General features: G+C 43.5%; 1 protein-coding gene across 4 annotated transcripts in view; it reads left to right on the top strand.

Annotated features, from left to right (window-relative positions):
• Positions 1-26,590, top strand: part of RNF220 (ring finger protein 220) — a 228,797-nt gene that overhangs the window by 194,811 nt on the left and 7,396 nt on the right. For all 4 annotated transcript variants that reach the window (XM_062580882.1, XM_062580880.1, XM_062580881.1 and 1 more), the window contains 6 exons: positions 1,693-1,789; positions 2,855-2,941; positions 4,661-4,716; positions 6,839-6,917; positions 22,209-22,317; positions 23,599-23,673. In XM_062580882.1, the coding sequence (XP_062436866.1) occupies positions 1,693-1,789; positions 2,855-2,941; positions 4,661-4,716; positions 6,839-6,917; positions 22,209-22,317; positions 23,599-23,673 (503 nt within the window). The remainder of the gene's footprint in view (positions 1-1,692; positions 1,790-2,854; positions 2,942-4,660; positions 4,717-6,838; positions 6,918-22,208; positions 22,318-23,598; positions 23,674-26,590) is intronic.

Genomic DNA, 26,590 nt, shown 5'->3' with positions numbered 1-26,590 from the left:
TTACTGAAGGCTTAATTAATCAGGAAACACATCCATTCCTAGAGAGTGACAGTAAAGAACTGTTTCCCTGTGTTGTCCTTGGAAATGAGACCTTCAGCTTGCCCTGCTCTCAGCACAGATGCAGACTGCTAGAAATACTGCTCATTCTTCTGTGCTGGAAAAGCACAAGTTTGCTGCTGACAGCACAAGCTTGTGTGTGTGTGTGTTGGTGAGAGGCCGGTTAGGCTGAGCAGACTCAGGCATCCACATCAACAAGAGGGCTTCTCTAAAGCTTGGGAATATCCTTTTTTTTTTTTTTTTTTTTTTCCCAGACATGCCCCTTGCATGTGTTAGCATGTCTTCTGCACTTAGGACCTGGTTCACAGTGCAGGAATCTACCACCTCTGGAACATTCATGCAAAGCTAAGTCCGTCTCTGCCTTACTCTTTGTGTGGTTGCAGGTAGGATGTGCTCCCTGGTCTGCCAGGCACGCACTTAGGTCACCAGCCATCTGGATGTGCTGAGTCTGTTATGCTCCAGCAGATACTCTGTCTGTGAGCCAGGTGTCCACATCCAGTGTCTGGACAGCGGGATGCTAAGTGAAGAAGCGTTCTGGAGGCAGCTGGAGTGAACGAATTGCTATCTGCATAGGTTATGCCCCCAGGCAGCTTAGATCTGCTGCAGAACTGAATGTGAGTGGGGACCTTTCGTTACCCTGGGACTCAGGAGATCTTGGATTCATTTTTAACCTCACTGGGAGAGTGTGTCCAGTGCTATATCACATGAAGAATAAATCTATGTCTTTCTTAGTTCCCCTTCTATTAATAAACATTAGGCAGTAAATGCCAAGTGGAGGTTCATCTTACTAGGTGTTTGCACATGGACTGGGTTAAAGGAAGCCTGATTATAGTTAGCAATAAAATAGGTAACAGAACATTTGAGGACCAAAATAAATGTATGTAGTCCTAGAAAATGCCAGTTCTTACACAAGTCAGTCTTGAGTGGAGCAGTGGGCTCTTGCTTCCTGCTGAAGCTGGGTCTAGGTTGGTACCTGACCAACATTTGTTAGAGGTGCAGGAGCCTTTCTGACTTGCACTGGAATTTGCTTGCATAAGAAGTGCTTATAAGGGGCTATTAATAACTGTGGATATTTATCATTTCCTAGGAACAGACTTATTTTCCTTAAACACTTTATATTGAAAAAGCCAAGCTATGATGCATTTAAAAATTCATCATTGTTAATTGTATTTTAGTCTATGCTCACATTCTGCAGTTGGATTAATTCAGAATGTTCCAGTGGCCTTCTCATACATGCTAGTAGTAGAGTTTCTGTGTTACCCACTTCTATGAAAAATCATAATCATTGTCTTCTCTCCGTTGCTTTACTTTTTTTTTTTTTTTTTTTTTGTCTTTGAGAGAGACATTTCTAGTGCCTTCCATTTTAAAATAATTTGGAGAGGAAAAGGACAGTTTCACTTTCAGTGTTACAGGACATTTTAGAACATAAAATCCCGGAAGGTGGAACATTTCTGTGAGCATTTTCTGTGCGTCTTTAGAAATTAATCTTTGTGCAGTCTTTGGAGCTGGTACATTTTGTTAGTCTGTTATGGGTGAAGGACAGCCTGCAGACTGTTGCTGCCCCACTGTCCTCAGGACGTCTCCTTCACTTGGTCTTCAGTTCAAGTGCTCATCCACATGTTTTGTTTTCTTCAGGTTCTGGATTTATCATGTGCAGCGGCAAGGAGAATCCAGACAGTGATGCTGACCTGGATGTGGATGGTGATGACACACTTGAATACGGGAAACCACAGTATCGTTTTTGAAAGGCTCATGCTGAGAGGGAACCTAGAGGTGCATCTAGTGCTTCAGCTAGCTCTGATACAGCACAGTACAGGGTAATGTTGGCTGGTCTGTGTCCAGCCCTACTGGAAATGGCAGCATCTTTCTCAGTCGCCTTGTTATTTGAACTAGGAGGAATTCTCACTTAGTCCCTTTGAGATCCTTCTGATCACGCAACACTACTTCAAACCCAGGTGGTGAAAGGTGTAGGAGATGTTGGATGAGATAAAGTTACATTGTTTGTCTACTGAGCAATTCATAAGCTGTGCTTGTTACCAGTGATGTCTCCATCCATGCTTTCTTCCACGTAGATGGGGTAAGAATTTAGTCTCTGTTCCACAAGACGTGCGATTTTTTGACCTCTGTATTTTCAAGTTTTGTGCAGAGTATTTCAAGCACTGTTCATCTGTCACTATTACTGTGAGGCTGCATTTTTATTCCTTTTGTTAGACAGAGCATGGGCAGAATTATCATAAACGGCAGTTTCCTGGAATTCCTCCATCCAGGAGCCAGACTGTTTGGACATAGCTCTAGGAGACCTGTGGGCAAACTTTCTCTGCCCCACAGCCATTGTGCAGCCACCAAGGAGGAAATCTTACAAGGGTATTAGGCAGACGTAGACTCATAAGCTGTGATGCGGAAGAATGTATAGCTCTAAATGGGATTTTACTGAAATTTGTACCCACTTTTCAGACTGAAGCCCCAGTCCTTCACTAATAAAAGATCTCTGTAGCTCAGATAGAAATAGTGGAGTTATGCAAGTTACCCTTGCAAAGGCGTAGGAATTAGTTTCTCCTCTTAAAAGCTGTGCCTTCACATTGCTGTCTAAGGACCTGTCTGTATTCTTTGACCTAGAACAAAATTTTGATCCAGAGTTCATGTCCCTCCATGCATACCAGCCCCTCTTCTTTTGAGGTGCTCCAAGGTGGAACGAACTTGCTCTGTATCCCAGATAATGTCTGAGCCACCTCAGAAGCAGAGTGCCTGCCCACTGTCTGCAGCAAGGCTGTATGTTCCTTAACCCCCTTGTTCTCAGGTACACCGAGGCAGACGTTATCCCTTGCACTGGGGAAGAGCCAGGTGAAGCCAAAGAGAGGGAGGCGCTCCGCGGTGCTGTTTTAAAGTAAGTGCTGTGCCTTTCTAATTTGCTTTCATTATACTTGGAGGAATCTGAATTTGTGGAAAGTATCTACTCTTTTGCAAGTGCAAGAATCACAACAAGGAAGACTTAGCAACAAGCAGGGCTGTAACAGTGCTGAATTTTGACCTGTGCAGCCTCTTTGTAGAAGCCTACCTGCACGTTCTCTGTCACCTTGACCACCCCAGTGGCCAGCCAGCTTTGTTTTCTCTCATAACAGTGCTGGACAGAAGCTGCTTTCTAGCCAAGAATGCTGCTCTTGGGCTCTATGCTTTACCTTGTTTCCTGATGAAATGTGGCGCCTTAAAAACATATCACATGAGGCCATCAGAATCTTGTTCTGCATATTAGGAGTCTGGCCCCTAGGGTATGACTTTACCACATCCCATTATGTTCTGAGGGACAGACAAACTAATTAATCCTTTTGTATTGAGCTCCAGGGCATGGGCAGACCTGGGCAGGATGTGTGCGCTGCCCACATACATAACTATAGAATGTAGGCAGCCCATGTTCAGGGCATTTGAGGAAGCATTTCAGACAAATAAAATGAGTTTTAACAGGGAGCGAGGATTGCTTTCTAAGCCCTCTGCCCTGCATAAAACAGGGTTTAAATTACCCCTCTATCTCTTTGACTGAGTGATCCTGTGAGGTCAAGGTTGAAGTGATTGATAGAGCAGTGAAATGAAGTTTTCTTACTGCTTAGCCTGTCACAAACGCTAGTTCAAAATTAAGTTCCACTCCATAGAAATGTGAGACTTGCCATACTGGATCCAAACCATTGATCCATTCGATACTTATGCTAACAGTGCTAGTCCACAGGCAGTACCTCAAAAATGCTAAAGCTCCTTTACAGCCAAGAGAGTGGGATTGTAGCAGGAAGATATCCAGGCATCCCTTGTTAGTGGCTATAGACACTTAGTGCTTGGTGAGATGACTGAGGACTGGAGGTCAGGAGACCCGGTTCCTTTATATGACTCTCATAGTAAAATATTGTTTTGCTGTCTGGACAAAGTTCTTGCAAGTGTCCTGGATTCATCTGCCCATCTCTAAAACAGGTGTGATGATGTTGCTCGTAAAGCACTTTAAAATTCTAGCAAGCTTCTATAGAAATGCAACGGGGTTAGCTGGCAGCCTGAAGCATGAACCTAGATTATTGTTTGAGTGTAACTCTCTTAGCTTACAGAGCTAAAGTGTTTTGTAGCCACAAGTGCCCAGACTGTTCAGAAGATTCCTTTCTCTTACTGCGTCTGTTACTGGCTTGCAAGTGAATGGACAGGGCCATAAGTTCTCTGCACTTCAATGCTGTTCTTCAGTGGGAAGTATTAAAGCGTGGCGCCTATGATGTGCAGTTATTCTGTAGAAACTTGCAACACAGATGTTCTATTCACCAGTAAATTATTCATTTTTGAAATCATGGTTTCAAAAATGGGCCTTAGGTCACAGGCAAGCCTTCACTTGGTGTGACATCCCCCATGTGATTTAGCCAGGGGCACAGCTAGAAGAGCAGGTCCTAAGTATATTGGTGGACACAGCACAGAAACACCTTCTGCAGCAGGCCAACTGCTTACATTTGGTGTGTTGGCTGATGGATAGAGGTATTAAGAGAGATGTGGTGTGTACATTGGTGGGTGGAAGGGCCAGCTTTTTTCAAGAAGCCAAGTTTTCCATATCCAACCTTTAGCATTCTGCCCTTTTCTCTTTTAGTGGTGGCACACCCAGTACTCGAATAACACCGGAGTTTTCTAAATGGGCCAGTGATGGTGAGTGTTACACATGTAAATTATTCATTCTCATGCTACAGGAGGGCAGAAAGACATTCTGTATCTTCTGACTGCTAGTATGGTAGTTGAAAAGAGTAGTTGCAAAGGTACTTGTGCAGTACTGCAAACGTGTATTTACAGACATGTACAAAATTGCACTACCCTTTTGAAACTTTACAGTGCAGCCAACTGTACACAGTGACGTCTGGGAGAGAGCCTAGAAATTCAGCAGACTGAATTCTGCACCTCTTGGTGCAAAGAGATTCTCCTCTATTATTGGATAGAGGCACTGAGAGAGGATTTAAGATGAATATAAAGCTTGTGACAAGATCAGACCTATAGTCACCTGGCTTCCAGTCTAGTGATTGGCCCAAGAGCTCTCACACGTTTCCTGAATAGCATTACCTGTTTAACGATCTACATTCAAAGAGCATTGGTGACTGCTTGGCCCAGCATGTCTGCGCTCTACCCAGTAATTATGGTAACCAGTGCAGCTTGTCTCTGGAGAGGGAACTTCAGGTCTGGTTGCAGTTCTGCACTGCTGTCTGAGCTGTAGTAGGGCACACTGAAAAAGCAGCTGAGTAGTAACTGGTACAGTGATAAGAGGTAGGGACTGGATTGACCTGCTGTCTTGTCACTAAAAGACAAACTGCTGCTTCACAGAAGGACACGTCAGAGCTTGACTCTGGTGGAATTGTTCAGCTTCTGGGCGTTTGAACTACGTAGGCACCAGTTCCTTTTTTTCCAGTCAGCTTCTTATCATCTTCCTTCCTTTAAAAGGGGATTCTGGAGACTTGCCACAATCTGCTATGTAGGTCTTGTCCTTGCTACCCTCTGTATGGCAAGAGAAGCCTATAGCTCTAAAGCCTACACATTTAGGATGGGAACTCTGGAATCAGTCCTGCTAGTGACCGACAGAGCTAATGAGTGGGTGTGAAATTGTACTTTTGCTTGCGTTATTTGAAAGCTCATAGAATTCCTTGGTATATTTTTAAATCTATATAAGTGCTGCTTTGTTGTATTTAATGCCAGTAGCACTGGAAGTGTAAGCAGCAACACTGTGGAAATATGAGAATAATAAAACCTGGCACTTTCCAGCTGTAGATGCCAAATCCATTTCCAGAGCTGGGCACTGCAGTTCCAGCTCCCCTAGGAAGAGAACTGAAGCTCAGCGACCTGAAGAGACTTGTCCCAATGATTCTGTTCTCTGTTCTGTTACTGTAATACTTTGGGCATTTGATTTCCAGCCTTGAAAGTACCTATGAAACATAAGTGCTTGCCAATGGGAAGAGGGGATTGGGTGGAACCAGTTTTGCCAAGGGCATGATCATTAGGGGGAGAGCATAGGATGTCTATCACAGCCATTTTCTTCTATGGGATAGGCAATCACACTTATTTTTTATGATGTAGGCTTGCTCACTTGTAGGTGTGTTCTGCTTCAGTAACTACAGCCACAGAGGTGATGGAGAAGCAGCCCTGATGGCACTCCCTATGAGCTCCCCTTTTGTCTTTTACATAAAGCGGCAGTGCTGAACCTACAGCCCAGGGGCTGACCTCCACGACAGTTCATGTGGCTCATTTTTGACTGTCATCTCTCCTGCAGGCTCACATCCCCTCCAGTGTTGGGGAGAACAGTGGGAATGCTGATGGGGAAGAAAGCTATGAGCAGACTGTACCTATCAGTACTGGCATGCATCTTTTTCCCTGCTTGTGTCTGAGAGATCCCAGAAAAGGGGGACAGCTGAAAGCAAACTGTGGGCTAAATGGATTTGCTCCAGATCCACCTTTCTGGAAGTATACTTTGGCATGGCAGCTGCATCAAACCTTTCTGAGTTAAATCCTAGCTAAAACAACTAACAAATCTGTGATGTTCAGTCAGTGTGAAGTAAGAAGAGGTTGGAGATTGCATCTTCAGCCCTGAATCATAGAAGTGTGCTGTCCTGAGAGAAGGTCTTTCTGCCAGAGGGGGACACACAGTATTAATTTCTTCTCTCTCTTTCTGAGGATTGACATGCAAGTGGTTCACTGAGACCCTCTTTTTATGCACCTGTAACTTGCTCAGACTATATCATCTAAATGCTCAAATATTGTTTTACTAATTTGGCTGTTCTTCCCTCAACAGAAATGCCCTCAACGAGTAATGGTGAGAGCAGTAAACAGGAGACCATGCAGAAGACCTGTAAGAACAGTGACATTGAAAAGTGAGTGTAAATTGGATAGCTTTCCTTTTTCTTGTTTTAGGGACCGTAGTGGCCTATCTAGAGCTTTGAGAAGCAGAGCTGTTCTGAGGGATAGGAATGTCTGAAGCTTTGACCAATGAGAGGGGAAGTTTTACTTATGTGAAGCCTGAGCTTTGGTCTCGTGGGGTCCTGAACTGCTGCTGCTGTGTCCACAGGGGGCCTGTGGGGAGTTGCATGTGGCATTACCCCTATCCCAGAATATCTGAGTGGACAGTAAACAGGTGACAAGTAATTAAGAGCAGCTTCCAAACAGCTTATCTATTGTATATTGCCTTCTTTTAAACTGTGTAAATAGATCCATGCTTCTTTCTATATTCTAGGTACTGCAGGTTTTCAGAATAAGTTGTAGGGTCATAAAAAAAAAACTAGACTGGAGTTAGGACTTTGGGCAGGAAGTAAAGACTCAAACCCATTGTACCCTGAGAAAAGCAATGGGTTTGTAGAGCTGTACTTGCAATTCTTGATTCTTTCTACAAGACGTAAGCTGTAAATGTATCCATGCCATCCTCCTTTTACTGGAGAAGTGACCTTATCATAGTGTCTTGGCTCTTGCGAGCAGTTCCATGCATTGCCTCTATTCTGTCTTTTCCATGGTACCTGCAAATTCCACCCTCTATTTCTCCAGCCGGGGGGATTCTGGCAGTCCCATAACTTGCCATGAGGCTCACTGAGAATTTCTCTCCCTATGGGGTCTAGATGATGTCTTTGCATGGCTACTAACAGAAATGTCTCTTACAGTACTGACTGCATTGTACCTTCAGCTGTTCTAGTTGATTCAGAAGTTTCCCAGCGTTTGAGTGTATATAGTGCATATGCTCCTAGTTATTTCCTTACCTTTCCCTTTCTGCTAGCTGGATATCCTGCAGCCTAGTTTAGGATAGAAACAAGTGATTTTTCCATTCTGTGTAATAGGCTCTCTCATTGGCCTCCTCCTCTAAGATGCTAGGCCTTTTTGACAATCCAAGCCCAAAACTCTTCCTCTTACCATGGACTGCATTAAGTTTTTTTGAGAGAGTTTATTATTGCTTGAAATAAATGTTGCCTGTATAGCAAGCAAGAAACAAAACAGCTTGAATGAGATGGAAGCAAGGAGACAGCATGAGTTTTAAGCAGAGACGGTGTTTATATTTTGGGGGTAAGAGCCACTGATAATTGGATATAGGGAAAATCCAGTATTAAAATGAACAAATAACTTTCTGTAAAATCAGCCTAATTTAGTTTGTTCTCATCCTGACTCCAGGGACTGCATCCTTTGAATGTTCTGGGATCCCCAGCAGTTCAGGAAGCCTCACAAAGCTGTATTTGCAGTCAGGTGTTAGCTGAGGAAACTCCCTGCTGCGTGGGAAACATTAGTACTGCCTCTGGTCTTGGCACTTTCTTTATACCAAGCCTTCCTACTGCCATAGCTCGAATGTGGGTTTTCTGCTGTTTGGTAGTTCTTATTGAACAGAGCTTGGCCAAGGACCACTTAATTTGGGAGCTGGCAGATCAGTGCAGAAGGTTTGTCTTTAGGGTGAGCAAGCCATTGCATTTTGTCTTGGTGGCAGGGGCTCGAGGACACATCCCTTCTGTCCTCATCTGTCAGCCTCTCTCAGCTGCTGCCTGGCTTTCCTTTGGGCCTCCTGCCTGTCAGCCCACCAGCCCTCCACCCTCCCAGATCCACTCCTATTGAAAATCTTTAAACTGCAGGAGCTGAAAGGATTTGACATTTTCCAGAACACTTGAGCTCAAGTGATAAAATTGACATAGCTTTAATAATCTGATCAAAGAGGCTTTAGCTAGCACCTTTTGAAGGATCCCAGAATCCTTTCCAAACAACACTTGTGCTAACTCCACTCTGAAGTGGGGGTAGAGTGTGTGTGTGTGTGCGCGCGCGCGTGCGAGCATGTGCACGCGCGCCTGCCTGCCTTGCTCCTCAGTAACCTTGCCCTGCTAAAGCTTCAGTTCTGCAGAAGGTGCAAAAGGTCAGCAAAACCCAATAGAAATTACAGGAAGAGCCTTAGTGTCTTGCTGAGTCTTTCCAATAATGTTGATTTTGAAAGTAGCGGGGAGAGCTTTTTATTTAAGGGCTTTTATTTCACTGACGTTCAGAAGGCAAGATGGTGTTTCAGCTGGAGGATTCTGAACGACATTTTTTTTCCCCTTCTTTCCTTTGAGATATGTCCGTGATAAATAGTTTCTGTCCTGCCACTGAAGGAGTCTGAATGCTCTGTGTGCTTGTCTGTGTAGAGGGGTTCTGTTAAATTAATTGATAACAGGGATCAGAGCTAGAAGCCTACAGAAGAGGTGGGGGGAAGGGTTTCATGCTGTCTGGCTGCTTCCCACTCCACTGCTGAGCCATGATATATGGTGACCCAGCCCAACAGGCTAAATTGATTCATCTCCAGTTCCTGTTTCTTAATCTGGAGCTAAATTGGTTTCATTTTTCTTGTTTTGGGTGGTGTTTGCAGGAAGTTTTTGGCAGCATCACTTTACTCTATTGTTTGTAAGTTTAATTTTTGCTTTTAAATCTGAAAGTTATTGATTGGCATGTTAAACCCTGTGTAACATCTGATTAGCATTTTTAAAAGTGTTCACAGGTTTACCACCTGTGTCAGCCGTGCTCTCCATTTAGAACAAGAGGTAATAGAGTTAGCAGTGATTCCACATATTGATCCTGCTTTCGTAAGAATGACATTCCTTCCCCCCTCCCTTCTTCCAAAAATGAGGCTGGGCAAGGAGATGGGGGTCTTTTTAATTCTTTAATACAATACAGCAAACCATCCTTATTTTGGCATGGAGACAAATTCTTTGCTTGAAAGTTAATAGAATCTCAGCTCCAACTTTTCTAAGAAGAGTCTCTTTCATGCAGATTTGGGGAAAGTCCATGCCATTTCCCATACTCATCCTGCCATGACAGGTCTTTGATATTGCAGACAGTTTTCTCACTGTTGACCTCATCTGTGTGATGTTTGAACTTCAGATAGCAGCCACAGGTAATGAGGAACTTGGTTTTGGTCCTGGCTTTTTTTTCCTGTCACTGCAGGGTTTCTTCCCTTATAGAGGGTTTCTTCCCCTCTCTCGCAGAAGGTGGTGGCTGAGGTCCTCAGCAGATGGGCAGGGCTCAGCTGGTGAAACTCTTCCCCGGCTGGACTCAGGGGGCAGCTTTGCAAGTGGCCTTGGAAAGACTAGCTGATCCCTGAGCGCTCAGACATCCGCCCCGACTCCTCCACGAGCAGTGGAGCCAGTGCTGCTACGTGCAGAGGGTGGCTGTGAGCCATGCAAGCGCCTTGCCTGCGAACGCCTTCCTCCCTGCCTGCCTCCCGGGCGTGCGCGGCTCCCTCCCGCGGTGCTGCCCGCAGGGCCTGGTGCCATTTTGAAACCAAGGCTCCTTGGGGTTAAAAGCCAGCATCTTAATTCAGAGTGCCAATGTTCAATTTTGCTTTCTGCCACCAAACGAGATTGCAGGCCAGCAAAAGAGTCTGGGTTAGTGGCCCACTGGGTCACCTCCCATTTGTTTTCCTCAATTTTGTGTTGTCATAAATTCATTCCAGCCCGTTGTGGTTGATCAGTTTATCTCCGCCGGGGCAGGGAGCGCTGCTAGCATGATATATGACACGAAACATTGTAGCCAGCCTCTCCATGAATCACTCCAGCTGGTCGGTGTCAGCCTGAAAGCAAACAGGGCCCGGCCGCTGAGTGTTGACTACGATGAGCTCAGTATGGGAAGAGACATGACGTATGAATGTTTATTTAATAATTCTCTAATATTTCCAGCGGAGTGTGGCTGTGCCTTCTGAGGTGAGGTGGAGGGAGGGGAGGTTGAAGAGGGAAACTCTAATCTGTTGGGGTGGGTCATAAATCAGGCAGACAACATCATTAATCAGGGATGGAGCAGAACTGGAAGGAGGTGGGACTGGAGCTGCCATCCTTGGTGGGAAGGGGGCTGTGCTCTTTTTTCCTTAAAACAAATCTTGTTTCTGATTCTGCTTGACCCCAGCAGCGCTGCCCGCGTAATAGCAATCACAGATGCAAGGCTAGTTAAGTGAGTATGCTATCTTTGCTGTAAACCTTGTGATATAAACCTGCCAAGCATTAAATCCGTTTATAATTATCTTCTTTATATAACACTTCATGCTTATCATACTTCATCGGATGAGATGCTTGTTGGGTTAAAAAGATGGTTTTAGAAACCAAAAGCAATTATATTTGTTTTATTTTTCTTTTCTCTCCTTTCCTCCCCTTCCCCCCATGTCACTTCTTTCCGAATCAGCCTTTCTGAAAGCGTCTGCTCCATAGGGATTCTGGTGCTATAGCAAGCGAAGGAGTATCACTTAAAAGTTTAACAAAGTTTAGGATGGTCTCCTTGTGCAAGGGAGAGCAGTACGTGAGGTGGCAGTGTCTCGCTCTCGGGACTCTGCACCCAGACAGACACACTGAGGTTGGAGCAGAAATGGGTGTGAAGCCAGAGGATTAGCATAGGCCTAAAAGGGAGAGGGAACGCTTAAGTCAGCATGTCAGAGGGAAACGGAGAGAAGCTGCTATGAATTCACACCAGAGGATAAGCAGTCTCCAGCCCTTCTCCATGTCATACTATTAATAGGCTTTGCTGATAGACAAGAAAACCATATAGCAAAGTTAAAACTAAGTAATTAGCCTTAGCCATAAATGAACTCTTTGCACTCTGCAAAGCGAGAGTATGATGCTGCTGGTGAGGATCTGCAGCTGGAGAGTCCAGTCTGAGCTCTGCCTGTGAAAACCTGAGACAAGACCCAGGAGGCTGAACTGAAGCATGTTGAGACCAAGCTGAGAAAACACTGTCCCTGGGCTTAGTACTGCTTGTGTCTAGGGCTTGTGTCCAGAATTTTTTCGAGATTTCAGTTCTTCCTTTCAGTAATTAGGTAGTATGTAATATGTGCATGTGCTGTATACTGGTGTTTTATGTTGGAAGCATGCATGAATAAGTGTTGAGGGATTTTTATGAAATGAAACATTTGCATTAGTTCATGCTGTAGATTGGGTGCTTAGATTATATTGGTAGAGAGCAAAGTACTGGGCTGATTTTCTTAATTCTGCTCACTCTTAACTGTTTGGTAGAAATTGCATGTGCCAGTAGTAGTACTCCTAAACATAATTACCACTATGCCAAGTGAAATTCTGTCGGAGTCATGGTTCATCACAGGCTAACGAAGCTCAGCAGGGCAGACTAACCAGAAGTGCTCACATCTGGGGCAAAGATGGTATCTTGGCTTCACACAAATCTCTGTATCCAGAGATTTGATCTAAATCTTATCTACTGGAGGAGCTATCTCTAATATGTATTTGACCTCTTCCTGTAGCAGAGGGCTTCCGGTGTCTACTGCAGCTGTAATGTCTCAGAGTTAAAGTGTCTGCAAGGTGGGGTGAGCTGCAGCTGCCAGCTTGGGGGCACTAGCTTCCCTGTCCCACGATTTACCAAAATCACAAGAAGTAATTTTTTCGTATGTTGGAAGTGCAGTTGAGGCATCTTTGCCCTTCATGTCTCTCCCCCCGTCCTTTTTTTCTCCCCTTTTATTTCTCTCTTTCTTTTTTTTTAAGTTTCAGAAATGCTGTTAACTTTAATTTGTGGAGTTGCTTCCTGGGAGTGAAAAATCGATGGGGGGCTATCGCAGTGTGAAATTCGACTGTCACTATTGAGCTATAGAGTTAGCAAGATGTCTTAGAAGGTAAAAAATAAATCGTGGCCCAGCAAGTGCTCAGCTGTGCTATTTCAAAGGGGATATGAGGCTGATGGTCCGTTAGAGGGTACTTCAGTTAGATGGATGATGATTCCTTGTGAAATATTGGAGTTATTCCATAGGTAAGAGAAACTTTAGCTTATAAAACACAAACAGCTGCCTTCTAGCAGACAGATTCTGCCCTTAGATGTACAAGCAGCTTGTCAGAGAGAGGACTTGTCCCTAAAATTAGCCTGTTCTGTTCAACAGTGTCTCTGATGGGGCATTCTAGGTCCCACTGTGTTCTTTCTGAAAATAATTTGAGGATGTGACTGAATGTTTATTCACATCTCTTACCTACATTGTAAGAATTAAGAGACAGAGGCTGCTTTTTTTAGTAAGGATTTGTATGGTGCCCAGATGCTCTCAGGAGAAAAGTAACAATTACTTTCAACGTAGACTGTGTTCCGATTTGGAGGAGGATGTTCCTTGGAAGAGCAGAGGCTTCTGCAAAGGGGTCATGTTGTGCCCCTTCTGTTGTCAGTTAGCTGTCGGTCTTGTGCATCTGTTTAAGGGCAGACCTGGCTGCGTACACTGTCTGCATACTGGTGTTAATAGAGCTGCTGCTTTCTTTGGCATTTACTGGTTATTATGGCAGGATTCAGTAAGTGTTTGTGCTGTGCCAGCTGCTGTGTGACAACAGGAGGATTGTAATTATGGCTCTGGGTAGTTTATGCATTTCTTAGACTATAGTTAGTAAATACAAATATGAAATAATAGAAAAAAAAAAGACCAGTTTGTGTTATTTCTTATCTAAACTATGTCTGGGGTAACTATAGAAGCTGTAATTACACTGCCGTGCACCGTCACAGTACCACTGAGCGGAGCTTATGGCTGCACAAAGTCATTCTAAGCTGCATTTGGCTGGGACTTGGGTAAAGATTCCCCAAAGAATTTAATGACAGGAGAATTCGTTATGCTTTCATATCTCCTCCACCTCTACAACACAGAACCCAACAGTATCTTTACAGAGCAATGTAATGGCAAGTGATGTGGTAAACATTATCTAATATGTCAAATACTTTTTGCCCTCACTTCAGCAGTGATGCTTGTCCTAACCTTACTCGCTCCTCACCACTCTATGCACATCATCTTTTACTTTCATTTCTCCATTTGCTTCTCCGCTTTTCTTCCTTTTTGATGCTATTTATGTGCCCAAAAGCTTCTCTTTCCTACTCAGTTGCATAAGCGTTCTTGCTTTTCCCTCAGATAGCCAGCTTATGACCTCACCTTCCTTTCTTTGCTGGTTTCCTTTTCCAGCTCTGGGAGCACAGTTGGTTATACAATATTAATGTGCAGCACTCTTAAATGGCCCCATGTTTCTTTTTGAAGGCATGATTACCTTAAATGATGCTAATTCTGAGCCTTTCTTTTCCCATTAAAGGAAACAGTAACAGTGTTAAAGTTCTAGGCCAGGCTGCAAGAGTTGTAGGAAATTGTCCTGAGGATGTTATCATGCTGCCCTTGTGTACCTCCAATCAGTGGTCATGAATGGAAGTTCTGGAAAGCATATCACTTATACGGTAAATCCCTTAAAGGGGTTGCAGATGAGTCCAAGCACTGCTGTAGTAGCATAGATATTTCCTGTTTATTTCAGCCGTTTGGATTCAGGCCATGGGAGTAGAAGGCATGTCATTGTGCACAGAGGCCGGACACAACACTTAGGCAACTGAGGCCCTTTCAATCCTAGAAATTTGTTTTTTCTCTCTTTTTATAATTTTATGCTCTGATTGTCCAACCAAAGCTACCGGTAATCCCAAGCTACCTCCAGGCTGCAATAAGATGATGGGTTACGGCTGCCGTAAGTCTTCCAATAGAGAAATATACTTGGCTAGCCATACGTGGAGCTTGGTCATAATCCGAACATGTTTACTCATGAATCAAAGCAAGTCTCAGTAAGCTGGAACCTCTAACCTATGTGCCTTATTGAGAAGAGGAGCTGCATTTTCCGTTGCCACTTGCTGCCTTTTGTGGCCCTGATTTGTATTAAGATAGAAAACATGATGCAGGATCACAGATCTGTTAGGAATACTCTTATGGTCACCGAGATGAAGGATGCACTTGAAAGGTGATCTGACATATTAATGCATTAGATGTACATTTATTTGTTTGTGTGGAGAATCATTTTCTAACTCAATGAATGTGGCTTCAACAAAGCCTTGCTGCAGCAAAATAGTCTTCAAAGCATGGTTTCCTTTATCACCAAAGCTGCTTCAGTAAAGCAATAGGATTGCATTTATTTTCTCTTTGGAGCAGAGGACATAGTCTCTAAATCGAAATCAGAATGACCCATGCATTCTTTCTCCCAGCTTTCATGTAGAACCATAATTGCTCAAATGGCACATTTAAATTTTGGCGCAAGCTCAGGCTTTCTCTAGCCTTCTTTTTAAATCAGTCCCAGTGGCCAGTGGATACTGTGTAGCCCTGCAAATGCATCTAAACGTGCTGACTCTGAGGCTCCTTCCATTCTGAATGATCAGCCGTGCCATCTGTCTCTGTTTTGATTGGGACTGGGCACATGTGTCCCCATGAAACGCAGGCCAAAAAAAGAGAGAGAGACAGTGTCAGTGCCTGAATTTACTTCCTGCTCTGTAAAGACATTGTTGGGCTCTGTGTTGTAGAGGCGGAGGAGATACGAAAGCATAATGAATTCTTCTGTCGTTAAATTCTTCAGGGAATCTTTACCAAGTCCCAACTAAATGCGGCTTAGAACGCCTTCATGCAGCCGTAAGCTCGCCTCAGTGGTATTGTGATGGTGCATGCTAGTGTAAGAGAAATAATTCTTCTGTGGGGAGAAAAGAGACAACATTTTTGGTTTGCATCAAGATGAAATTAGTCAGAAGCAAACTCTGAATTTGGCAAGCAGATGCCAGTATTAACAAGTTGTGCAAGCAAGTATAAAATAGAGGCGCTCGTGACTCGGAGAGCCTCAGCTTCTCATGTGTGTGCCCTTGCATGCACCCCGCTCCGAATTCACAGCATAGAACACGGAAATTAGAATGTGGAACATTGCATTATTCATAACTTGGCAACCAGAAGCCAGGGCACTTTGCCAAAATAAACTATTCCCTATAATTACAGGTGAAGCAACATTCTTTAATATCTTACAATACAAAAACATACATTAATCAAGCAAGAGTGCTTTTTTTTTTTCTAGAGGACAATAAATAAGTAGCTGTGCCAATTTCCTCAATACATGTGACAATGTTTTACAGGATTATAAGTCAGCCTTTTTAAAGGAGGTTAGTCTAAAAACAAACAAATCCAATAAATGAGATTTTTAGCTAAATAAAGGGGAAGCCAGCTCCTAAACTGTTGATGTCTTGCCAGAAGATTTGGTTTTAGCACTGACATTCTCATAGACTAAGGGTCCAAACTTCAGCTGGTATAATTCAGCATGGATCACCACTGATTACAGCTTTGCTGGGTAAATTTCTGCTGCTAAGGATCTGGCCTCTTCTGCCTTAGCCTGCTCATCTAGTGAAATAAAACCTCAGTGCATCATGCCAAGCTGGTAGTCTGCACCTTCTGGGGTGGTTCACAGTCAATCTGCCACCAGTGCCTGGTACAAGACTTCCTTTAGAGTCTTAACATACTTAAAATGTTTGAGCTGTACCTGTTTCCTTTAAAAGCCACCTGTGACTTTTCTTTTAAAAAACTAACTTGTCAGTGTAGGTGTTTTGCTTGTTATAAAGCTGAAAAAAAGTTGGCTACTGTTCTTGCACTACAGTAAGCGCAGAGGTACTTTGTATCCATTTATCTGCCAGTAACTTTGGGCATTCTCACTGTCATCTGCTAAAATGAACTCGCCGTAATATTAGCAATAGTACATGCTGCAGTAAATGTTTGCTAAGTTGATGGCAGGTAGGAGGTGCAGTTGAAATTCTTTCATCAGATTAAAAACAATTCTCACCCCAGAAAAATTAAGAGTTTGTTTTAGTCTGTTTGAAACTTAATGGAGGAGATGTGTTGAAGATAATATGCGAGATCCAAGCTGCATCATTGTGCTGTGCTGTTGCTCAGTGCTAAGTGAATGCCTCTGTTACTTGTTCCACAGCAGCTATGCACAGCATGTTACAGACTAATAAAACTTGGTCTCTGCTCTGAAGAAGTTGCCTTCTTATTTGAACATAAGTTGGCTATGAGAGAGCGCTACAATTAAATGATTATGCACTAACATTGGAGGGTTTTTGCATCATTTTATTGAATTTTAAAGATTTCTACTCTACAAAATGAGTTCTAGGTAGTAGTCTTTCTTGTCTGCAATAGAATAGTGGTTATGATAATTGTCATCTATGGCAGTCATTGGATATAGCCAAGAGCAACTTCTTTGCTCCTGGTATTTTACTTTAGTCTGACTCTGCCTTGAAAGCATCGACCAGTCTGTTTCTAATATTTATGATATGTAAGCTGCTAGCGACCTGACCTCTGCTCTTAGTGCAGGAAAATGGCTTGTATGTTCTGCTGGGATCAGGTTCTCCACCTTGGACAAGGGAAGATAAAGTCTTTGTTTGAAAATAAAGATATCACCCTCAGGTTTGTCAGTGGGTACAGTAAATTTTCTCCTCTTTCATTCTATGTTTACAGGCGTATGAAAACAAATAAATGTATGAGGAAGAGGGAGGAGGGCCAGAATATCAAGTGTCAGAAGTAGCCCATGAAATTTTATTGGTGGTGCATTTAATCAGTGCTAAGTGTGTTTTACAAGGTACATACAAACAGTGGAATTGTAAAAAGCTATGGAATGCTATGTAAAGTGTGGCCATTTATGAAGAAGGGAAATTTATATCCAGTTGAAATAAACCAAAGGGGAATGTTGTTATATGGAGAGTCCTCAACAGCTGGGAACAGCAAGTAAGATCTGAGTGAGCAGAGGATGGGGTGTTCACAGGGGCTTACTGATCTTTGAGGTGTTTTTCTGCTTCATTCAGCAGCTAATAGTTGCTTTTTTCTGTGTTTTTCAAGTAGGCAGAGTGTTGAATGCAGTGTGGGATTTTTTGTTTTGTTTTTTCCTGTATAATGGAGTGAATCCCGGGTGAACAGCTCTGGTATGAGCCTCTTGGGCCTATTCCAGTCCAACAGCATCTTGAGCAGCTCCTTAACATCCAGCTGGGAAGGGTTAACTGAAACCGATCACTTTGGCATCAGCGTTTTTTGTTTCCTTTTGGTCCAGTATTTTGTTGATGATAAAGCACAGACTTAGTCAATTGAGAGATTCCAGAGCTGCAGAATCAGAGATAATTTAATTAACGGAATTGCTTGTGATTGCCCACTGGGAGAGTGGGTAGGAATTGCTCGATTTAATTTGGAGAAACAAAGATCACATGCATGCTAATGTTTGACAAATAGCCAGCGTTTGGGTTAAAGTTTTTTTGTGAAGGGGGGCAGCCAGTTCCTGGGGGAGATTTCCCGGGAAGCGATAGCTAATAGCTCTAAGTTACAGATGCATCCTTTTTCTCATACGTAGCATATTTGTGCCCTTTTCCTGACATTTTACCTGAACAAAGCAAGGATTTACTAAACAAGAGGGAGGTAAAAGAAGAAAGTTTTGTTCTTATTTTCAGTGTTGACCAAAACTCTGCTATGAACAGCAGAAAAATGTATTGGGCACAAAGACTGGAAACTATGAAGTGCTGTCTCCTCTCATAGACTTGTTTGCTGGTACCCAGCATCCTGAAGTGTGACTGCCAAGTTGCTGAAGTCCAGAGAGAAATGCAGATTAAAACCTCCTCTGCAAAAGGCCCCTCCTTCATATATCTGCTCCTGTATAAATGTTCCTGTTCATGCTCCCCCACTTGTGGTGCAAGTGTGGCTCCACAGTGAGTTAAGCATGAACATGCCCCTCTTGAGAAGTTTTTTGCCAGTGAAGACAATCCACGTGTCAGCAAAGCTGCTCGTACCTCTGGTAGAAGAAGAACTAGAGACTGGAGCTTGAGGCATAACCCTTTGCAACACTTGCACTCAGTAGATTTCTGCCAAAGCTGATAAAATGACATTATCCACGTGCGTCAAATCAGAGCACTGAAGTGCAAAATTGTAAAATAGTCTTCCCACATCCAGCATTGAGTCAAGGCATAGCAAGGAGTAGGGCCCTGGAGCCTAATTCCTTCTTTGCTGTAATTCCCTCTGCCTCCCTTGGCAAGGTAGCTGGTAGGCAGCCGTACTCCTTCCATCGACTTTGGCTTTCTGACCCTCACTCCACCCTGGCATTACTCACCCTGTAAAAATCCTGCACAACCTACTCCCAGCTCTCCATCTCCTGGCAAGCACATGTAAGGTGTGTACACGAGAGGGAAGCCTAACAGAGTTTCCAAGATTGGTGCTGCAGGAAGAGTTGCTCCGAAGTGATACTTATCTTTAGGACACAAACAGCAGGTTGCCAGTAAAATGTCACTAAATGGAATGGCATGTATCCTGAGTGTGCTTGCCACCACGGGAGCCAGACACATGGGAAGTAACTCTTGTCTTTATTCCATCCCTGGAGGTAGTTCCAGTTTCCTTTATTTACTGATGTTCTCCGTATTTCCCTTGACCTCATTTCCTCTGGCTTTTCGGAAGCAACCATGTAATTATCGCTCACTTTGGGTTGACCCTTGGCCCTCACGTCCCTGGTTTCTGCTGCTCTAGGAGACTTTCCTGAAGTCTCAAGTGCAAAAAACTCACTTGTGGCCAAGAATGATCTCTCTTGTGAGATAGGAGCTGTGTCTTATCCCCTATACTGTGCATCGGGATTTGTCCTGAGAGCGCACTTAGTAGGGAGGAACATGGAGTTTAAAGTCTGTCAAAGCTGAGCTTTGATCAGCGCAGGGAAATATTGCAGTGGCTAAAGCTCCCTTTCTTACCAATGCACCCCAGTCTTGTTAATAAATGTATATTTAACAATGTCTGGAGCGTATGAAGTGATAATAACTAAATCAATACCTCCCACATTGATTGTCCAGGATCCCTACAGCGTGACGCACGCAGCGGTGCGGTAATTTTCCAGCTAACTAGCACCCTGATCTACAGCCCTCCTATTGATTGGCCATTGTATCAGGCAGACTCTGAGCGTTATTGCTTATACCTCTATTCAGCCTCCTTTTCTGATTCATTCGTTTATTACTGGACAGGCGCGATTATCTCAGAGACTTTCCGAAATTGGCCAATGGGGGTCAGCCATTTAGACTTCTATAAACAAGCCATTTTCTATCTCCTCTAGTTGTTGCATTGGCAAGTTTTTCTTTTTCAAGCTTTGACCGCTATTACGCCAAGACCGGGATGAAATGACCTTTGCTTGGATCTACTCAAGGATTCCACTTCTCCTTTACTGAGTCACCTGCCCTTCAAAGGAGGAAGGAGTCCCCCATAGAGAGTAAGAGGAAAGTTCAGCAAGGGTTAATGTTCTGCTTGCCGCACACTTTGAGCAGGAGCCATGCTCACTCGTTCCCTTTAAAACCCCAGTGCCTGTATGCATGCAGGAAGGAGAAATGGATTCCAGAAAGTTAAATTCAACTGCAGCCTCTGTCCAGCCTGAGCTTGCTGATGGGCCAGACTGGAAGGGAAATGATTTTCTCATCCCTCAGTTGTCTTTAAGTTACAAACAAATAATCCTATTTCTCCCTCAGACCAAACGAAAACCTCAGATTTTTTTGGAAAACACAAACCATTCCCTGCAGGTGAAAAACAAAACTAGGACATGACAATAACTTATACCAATGAGTAGGAGCAAGCAGGTGTTTCACAGTGGGAGCTCTGTCTCCTGTTGAAACTTTTATTTTTCTCCAAAGAGTATTTATTCATACCAAGACTTGAATCTACAGTGTCCTTCTCCCCAGGGAGTTCCTACTCACCAGACTATCATGGGGCGCATGTATTTCTTTGCCTCTTCTGCAGTTTTTAAGTGGGCCCTGTTTCCCAGTAACTGTCATTTTCAATGAATCTTTTTCTGAGGAAGATTTTGCCTGAAAACTGCCTGTCAGGTCTTGTAGGGAACAGGCTCTGGGCAACCTTGCAGTTAGTGTCTGATGTGTACAAAACTAGGTGTAAAGTTGTAGGAGCTTTATGCCACTGATACTTGAACCAATGCATTCCTACAGCTCCAGTTTCTTCTGTAGTGCCCTAATCAGTAAGTTCATTCAAGATCTTTTAACAACTAGCTCCATTTTCAGTGTAGTTTATAGCTGTTTGCTGTACTGATAGAACTAGGGTTTTTATCCTTTGTGCTGTGTCTAGTCTGTGTGGCAAAGAAAGAGGTGTTCAGAATTACATTCAGCCTTGGGCACAGCCAGCCAGAATCACCATATTGGAGGTGCTTCATGTCCCTCCCTGGGTGCTGGTGACAGTGACTGGTGAATAAAGGAGCAAGCACATGTATGCTGGGGGAGTGCTGGGATTGCAGTTCATTTTATCAGTTGTAGTTCCACTGGACCTATATTTTAGCCACCTGTTGATGGATCATCCTCTAAAATGGTGCAACATGTAGGTGCCACTGTGGTTTATGCTGTGATTGATGGTGTTTCCAGTGTTTGGGTAGTCTTCAGGTTCTTCTGAACTGAAGTCTACATGGATGGGTCTGAAAATTACTGAAGTAAATGAGGATTGCTCTCTGGCTTTTTTTTTCCCCAAGAGTGAAACTGTTAATGCCCGTATGATGTTCTGTAAAACTTTCCTGGGAATGCTTAGAGGCCCCTTCTTATCTCTACACAGTGTAGAAGTCTGATTTTGCAGCATGCTGGAGCAATGCATCCTTGTCCTTAATGCTCCCTGCATCTCGTTTGTTAAGCTGTCTGCCCTTGCTTTTAAGTTGGCAAGTTGCTCTTTTCATCAGCTTTGCAGAACCATGAAAATATACTATACTTACCTGCCCTCAGCACAGTGCCTGGATGACAAAAGAGATAATGCTGGCCATCAAAAATGACCCTAGGAAATGGGAAAGCAGAGATTGTAAAGCTGCTTTTATAGCTGTCCGATTGGTAGTGTCCATTGCTTTTGGTTTCTCCTCCTTTTCAGTATTAGAACTCAACAAGCTAGGTCTCATTTAGCGTAGAAGCAATACATTGTGTTGAGCCTGTGTAATAAGCTGCTTTTGTGTTCCACATGGTTCATGGCCAGAAAAGACATCCATTCCTTAAGGGGAAGAGCGATTGCTACTGTCCACAAGAAGTTAGCTCACCAACTGTAGAGCAACACACAGAATTTGGTCCAAAGCATTTGGTCCCAAAGAATCCCAAAAGGAAGATAGGAAAAGAGGCAGAAAACAAAAAAGAAAAAAGGAAAGAAAAAAAAAAGGAACATTTTTTCAGTTTCCATGTGTTGCAGATACTTACTGTGTATGACATTCACAACCCCAAAGGTTTTAATAGCAGGACTCACAGAATTCACACTGGGCTTTTGGGAAATTCTTCTTCAGCACAAGCTGGATGTCTTAGTTTGAATGCTGCCATTTCCTGTGCAGTACCTACCATGAGACTTTTTTTTTCCCTGAACTTTTAACATTCTTGTATGCTCAGTGATGCTGACTCTCCATCATCTTTTGTAGAATTACAGAAGACTCTGCAGTGACAACATTTGAAGCGTTAAAGGCTCGTGTCCGTGAGTTAGAAAGGCAGCTTTCCCGTGGGGACCGCTATAAATGTCTCATTTGCATGGTGAGTAGCACTCCAGTTGTGGTCATGAATCAGAAATGTCTTGATACCTTTGCCTTGTCTTTGCTGAGGTGGAGAAGCTTTTTTCTTTTGTCATTTTGGGGTAGGATGGGAGAACTCATCTTTGTCACTGTACACCAAAAATGGCCTCTTTCTTTCCCTTTGAAGGAAAGTACTAGATCTTTTTAACTGTTGAAATTTTTATATACGTTAGGTTGTTCTACTGGTGTTTGTACCTGTCCATCTGTATTAGAGGCAAGAAAGCCCTGACTTTGGTAGATAGTGTTTCCCTTTCAGCCTAACTATGAAAAACTTCCAGACTTTGTGTTCTTTTTCTGCATGTATGAAGTTACATATGCATAAGAGAGCAGAATCTCTGCTCTGAAACACACTTGGGTGATTCAAGAACAGGAATGTTTGCTGAGTATTTAAGAGTTGCTGGTGTCCTGCTTACTATGTGTGGTGGTGATGTGGCCTCCCTAAAGAAGGGCAGCAGCTCCCTCTGATGGTCTGAGCTTGCAAAGCTTCTTATCTCCTGCTAGGTTTGTATTCTGCTGATAGTAGAAGAAAATTCTGCTTTGTAAAGGACTCTCTCTATGCAACTTCAGCTTTATGTATGGTGCCCTCCCTCAGTTCATGACTGGCAGATATGGGGATGCGGTCCACATCTCTGATCCCGTAGAAGAGACCACTGCTTGCTGATGATTTCAAAAGGTTTATTAGCAATGATAAAAAATACTCAGGAGAATGTGTGCCTGCTAAAATAATGGCAGTGTTCTTGGGATGTAGTTAAGCTGTTCCTGCAGAGCAGATAGCTGTGATAAGGGTTAATCTTACCCTGTTGCTGTTTTTTGTACAATCTGGTGACCTTTCTGAGGGGAATAATGGCAGGTGACCACAGCAACTTTAGATGCTCTTGAGATAACTGAGCCAAGCCGGGTCACTTGAGTGGATTATGGGCTTCCAGCAGGAGTTCTTGGAAACCAGAAAAATGGACTGCAGAGACTTTCTGCCTCTGTTGCACAAACACTGCTATCTCTGTGCAGTTCTTACATGCGAAGTCAGTGGAAGTTGTTAATGGAAGACCATCTTAATTCTGCTTTGTTTTTCCATTGCTTCAAACCTTATGTGGTAGATCAAGATTAAACCTGCCTTTTCTTGCTGTATAATTAGAGTATCTATAGCGAGTGCCATACTGACAAAGAAGGGTGTTGTGGGAGGATTGAGAGTGAAAAACTAGTGGATCCCTTATGTGGGAATAACCTGTCTGCTTCTTCTCCTCAGGACTCGTACACAATGCCCCTGACTTCCATTCAGTGCTGGCACGTGCACTGTGAAGAATGCTGGCTGCGGACTCTGGTGAGACACTTGGCTACTTTCTTGTTGACTCATAGACTTTTCTCTCTCTCCAGGCTACTTTATTTTAAATCATCATGGGGAGAGACATTTTTTTGGTTTATTTTAAACAACCTAAGTGCTGTACATGCAAGTTTCCAACCTTTGCTGTTTTACACCCCACTCTGGCTTTGGCTTCACTGGGTTGTGTTTGAGTTGTTGAGACCAAAGTACAGTGCTGCTCATTGCGTGCTCCTCTGCCACTGTAGGGACAGCCATTACTCCTGTCAGAGCTCTGTGCTGGGACAGACTTGTGTTACAATAATTTCCTGTGGGGCATCCATGCAAAAGTAAAGCTGTGGGAATGGAGGCCAGATCACTGAGATCTCCTGGTCTGCGTAGCTTTGAGGAAACCTAATATTCACCTGAAGCAAAAGGAATCACATTCAGGATAAATAATGTGGAAGAGAGATTTTATGAATGTGAATCTGTATTTTTCAGATTATTTGAAATAGCACTGTGCAGCTTTCAAGTGTATTCTCTATAGTTTGGAAAATTGGAGATTACCTTGAATATGAAATTGGTGACCCAATGCAGTAGGAATTTGTACATGTTTTAGAGGACATTAGGTTAAACTTTAAGATGTTATTAAACAAAGTGTTTTCCTTTCCTTTGTTAAAACTGTGGGCTTTTAAATCAAACTTTCATTTCAGTCAGGTTGGGGAGTGGAAAATACTCAGCTGTGCTTTCTAGTTCTTTTCTTCGCAAGATGATACAGTGTTGGGTTGCAAAAAATGTAAGAAAATGCCACTCCTAAAAACTGTTTCTGTAAGGCGTTACAAAATCCACTTTATAGAACACGTTGTGCACTTGGAATTACTATTAAGCTGATCGTGCTCCTTTAAATCTTGCCTTTTAAAAATTTTGTCCAAGAAAAGTTACCAGGACGATGAAGTGCCTGTGGGCTTGAGTACTAATAGCAACTCAATAACTTGGCTATCCCTTGGGCTACATTTTATAGCTCTTCAGCTACACCCTGTCACTATTTAGATTATACAAGCTTTTGTAAACATTTTAGCAGCGTGTTATAAAAGACACATATGTGGCTACGTGCACTGTGCCACCTTTGCTAGGTGAAGAGTAGTCTTATTCTTCTTCAGTGGTGCTGCAAGCACAGGATGAAACACTGATTTTCTTCGTTTTCTTTATTCTGAAGTCTTTGTCCGTTCCTCATCCTGGCAGCCTCAAGTGATCTTTTAAATCTGTCACACCTATTTCAAACTGTTCTTAGGCTAGGAGCAACTTAGTTCAACTTCAGTCAGTCCTTTTTGTGTCACATGCAGTGGTCATTGCTGCTTCTAAGAACACCTGAAAATCACACTCCAGGCACCAAGGCGTTAGCATGTCCCTGGATATCCCACCCTCCCTTGCAGAGGGGGAGCTGCCTCCCCTACTGGTATTTGGGAGGGAGGTGGAGACTGAGTTGGCTCTGTGCTATCCACACGTGGCTCTTCTGCCGACCACGCAGGCGGGATGGGAATAGTCCAGCAAGACATCATATTAGGACTTGGCACTTGCGTAGGGGAAGCAATTAATAAGTGGCTACTCATCTGTTCCCCAGTCCTACCTTCTCCCTGCAGCCCCCAATTTATTAAACCAGGCCTTTTCACAAGGCATGTTTGCACTCTCTTTCCCGTCTCAAAAAAAAATCTCCCAGCCTGTGTTCGCATGTTTCTAATGTAACCATTAAAATGTAGCCCGAAGACAGCAATAAAAACCCTGGAACGCCTTGGTGCTTTTGTGTCTTGATCAAAGTCAATGTGTGTAATCTCGTTAAGGCTGCCCTCCTTCCCCCCTCCTTTTTTTATGAATTTAATGGCATACAGCAGCTGGGCTCAGTGTTTAATGCTCACCAACCTGCATTGTTCTAATTAAGGTATCTCCTTTTATTTCGGGCACAAAAGAGACTCTTGTTTTTTTTAACAAGCGAGGAGCTGTGGGATAGTGTGTGTAACAATCTCTGCTGTTACCTTTCCTTGGGTATAAAGCTGGCTCCCCAGTGGGGGTGGGAGAGGGAATGGAGGGAGCCTGCGCGTGCAGCACACATGGAAGGACTTGGCTGGGGGAGAGGGGCGACATGTTTCTTCTGTTGTGCAATAAACAATTTGTTGGAGTTAATAGGAGTTGGGGCGGGCGGGTTGTGTTGGGCTTCCGGCCGCTTTTGAACGTTCTGGAGATCTGCCATCCCTGCTAGTGAAAAGTCCGTTTTCTCTTGTGTGCCTGTGTTTTATATGCACAGCCAAGATGTAATATTAAATTAGAGTATGAGTGTGTGTGAGTATGAGAGAGAGGGAGAACTGTGTATTAAGAAAGGAGTCGAAGGCTTGAAGTGCCTGGGAACACCTCTAAACCCGTGTAGGCTGTTGAAGACAAGACGAAATTCAATGCTGTTGTCTGTCTGCCGAGCAGAGGAGGTAGAAAGTTTTTTAAAGGGCTTAAAGTTTAAATGTTTTCTGGGATATGGTACTACAGTGACCAGAGTATGTGTAATATCCTCTGACTTCTGAGGTGTCTAGGCTGTTGACAAGGATTAGATCTTTATAGTGTTTAGGCTTTCTGAAAACATGATTTTTCAAACTTTTGGCTCTTGATGCCCATGTCCAAATTATAACTGTTCTGTTTTTAAGGGAGAAGGGCAAATATTTTTAAACCCTGACCGTGCAAATGGCTGCTGAGCTCTCCGGATTAAGTACTGTTATACAAGAGCTCAGTGCATCAAACTAACTCCTAGTGCTGGAGGTGAAACATCCACCAGAGGAGGCTCCATCTCTCTCCCCTCTCGCTGTGTTGGATTAACCTGAGGGCAAGATTGGGTCACAACAGAGTGCGGGTCTGCTCAGCAAAAGGAGACCCTAGAGGGAGTTTTAGAGAACAGAGATTG

This window comes from Rhea pennata, chromosome 8 (genome assembly GCF_028389875.1).
Source record: "Rhea pennata isolate bPtePen1 chromosome 8, bPtePen1.pri, whole genome shotgun sequence".
Classification (NCBI taxonomy): Eukaryota; Metazoa; Chordata; class Aves; order Rheiformes; family Rheidae; genus Rhea; species Rhea pennata.
The sequence above is the reverse complement of the archived record's forward strand: the minus strand, read 5'-3'. Positions and strand labels throughout refer to the sequence as shown.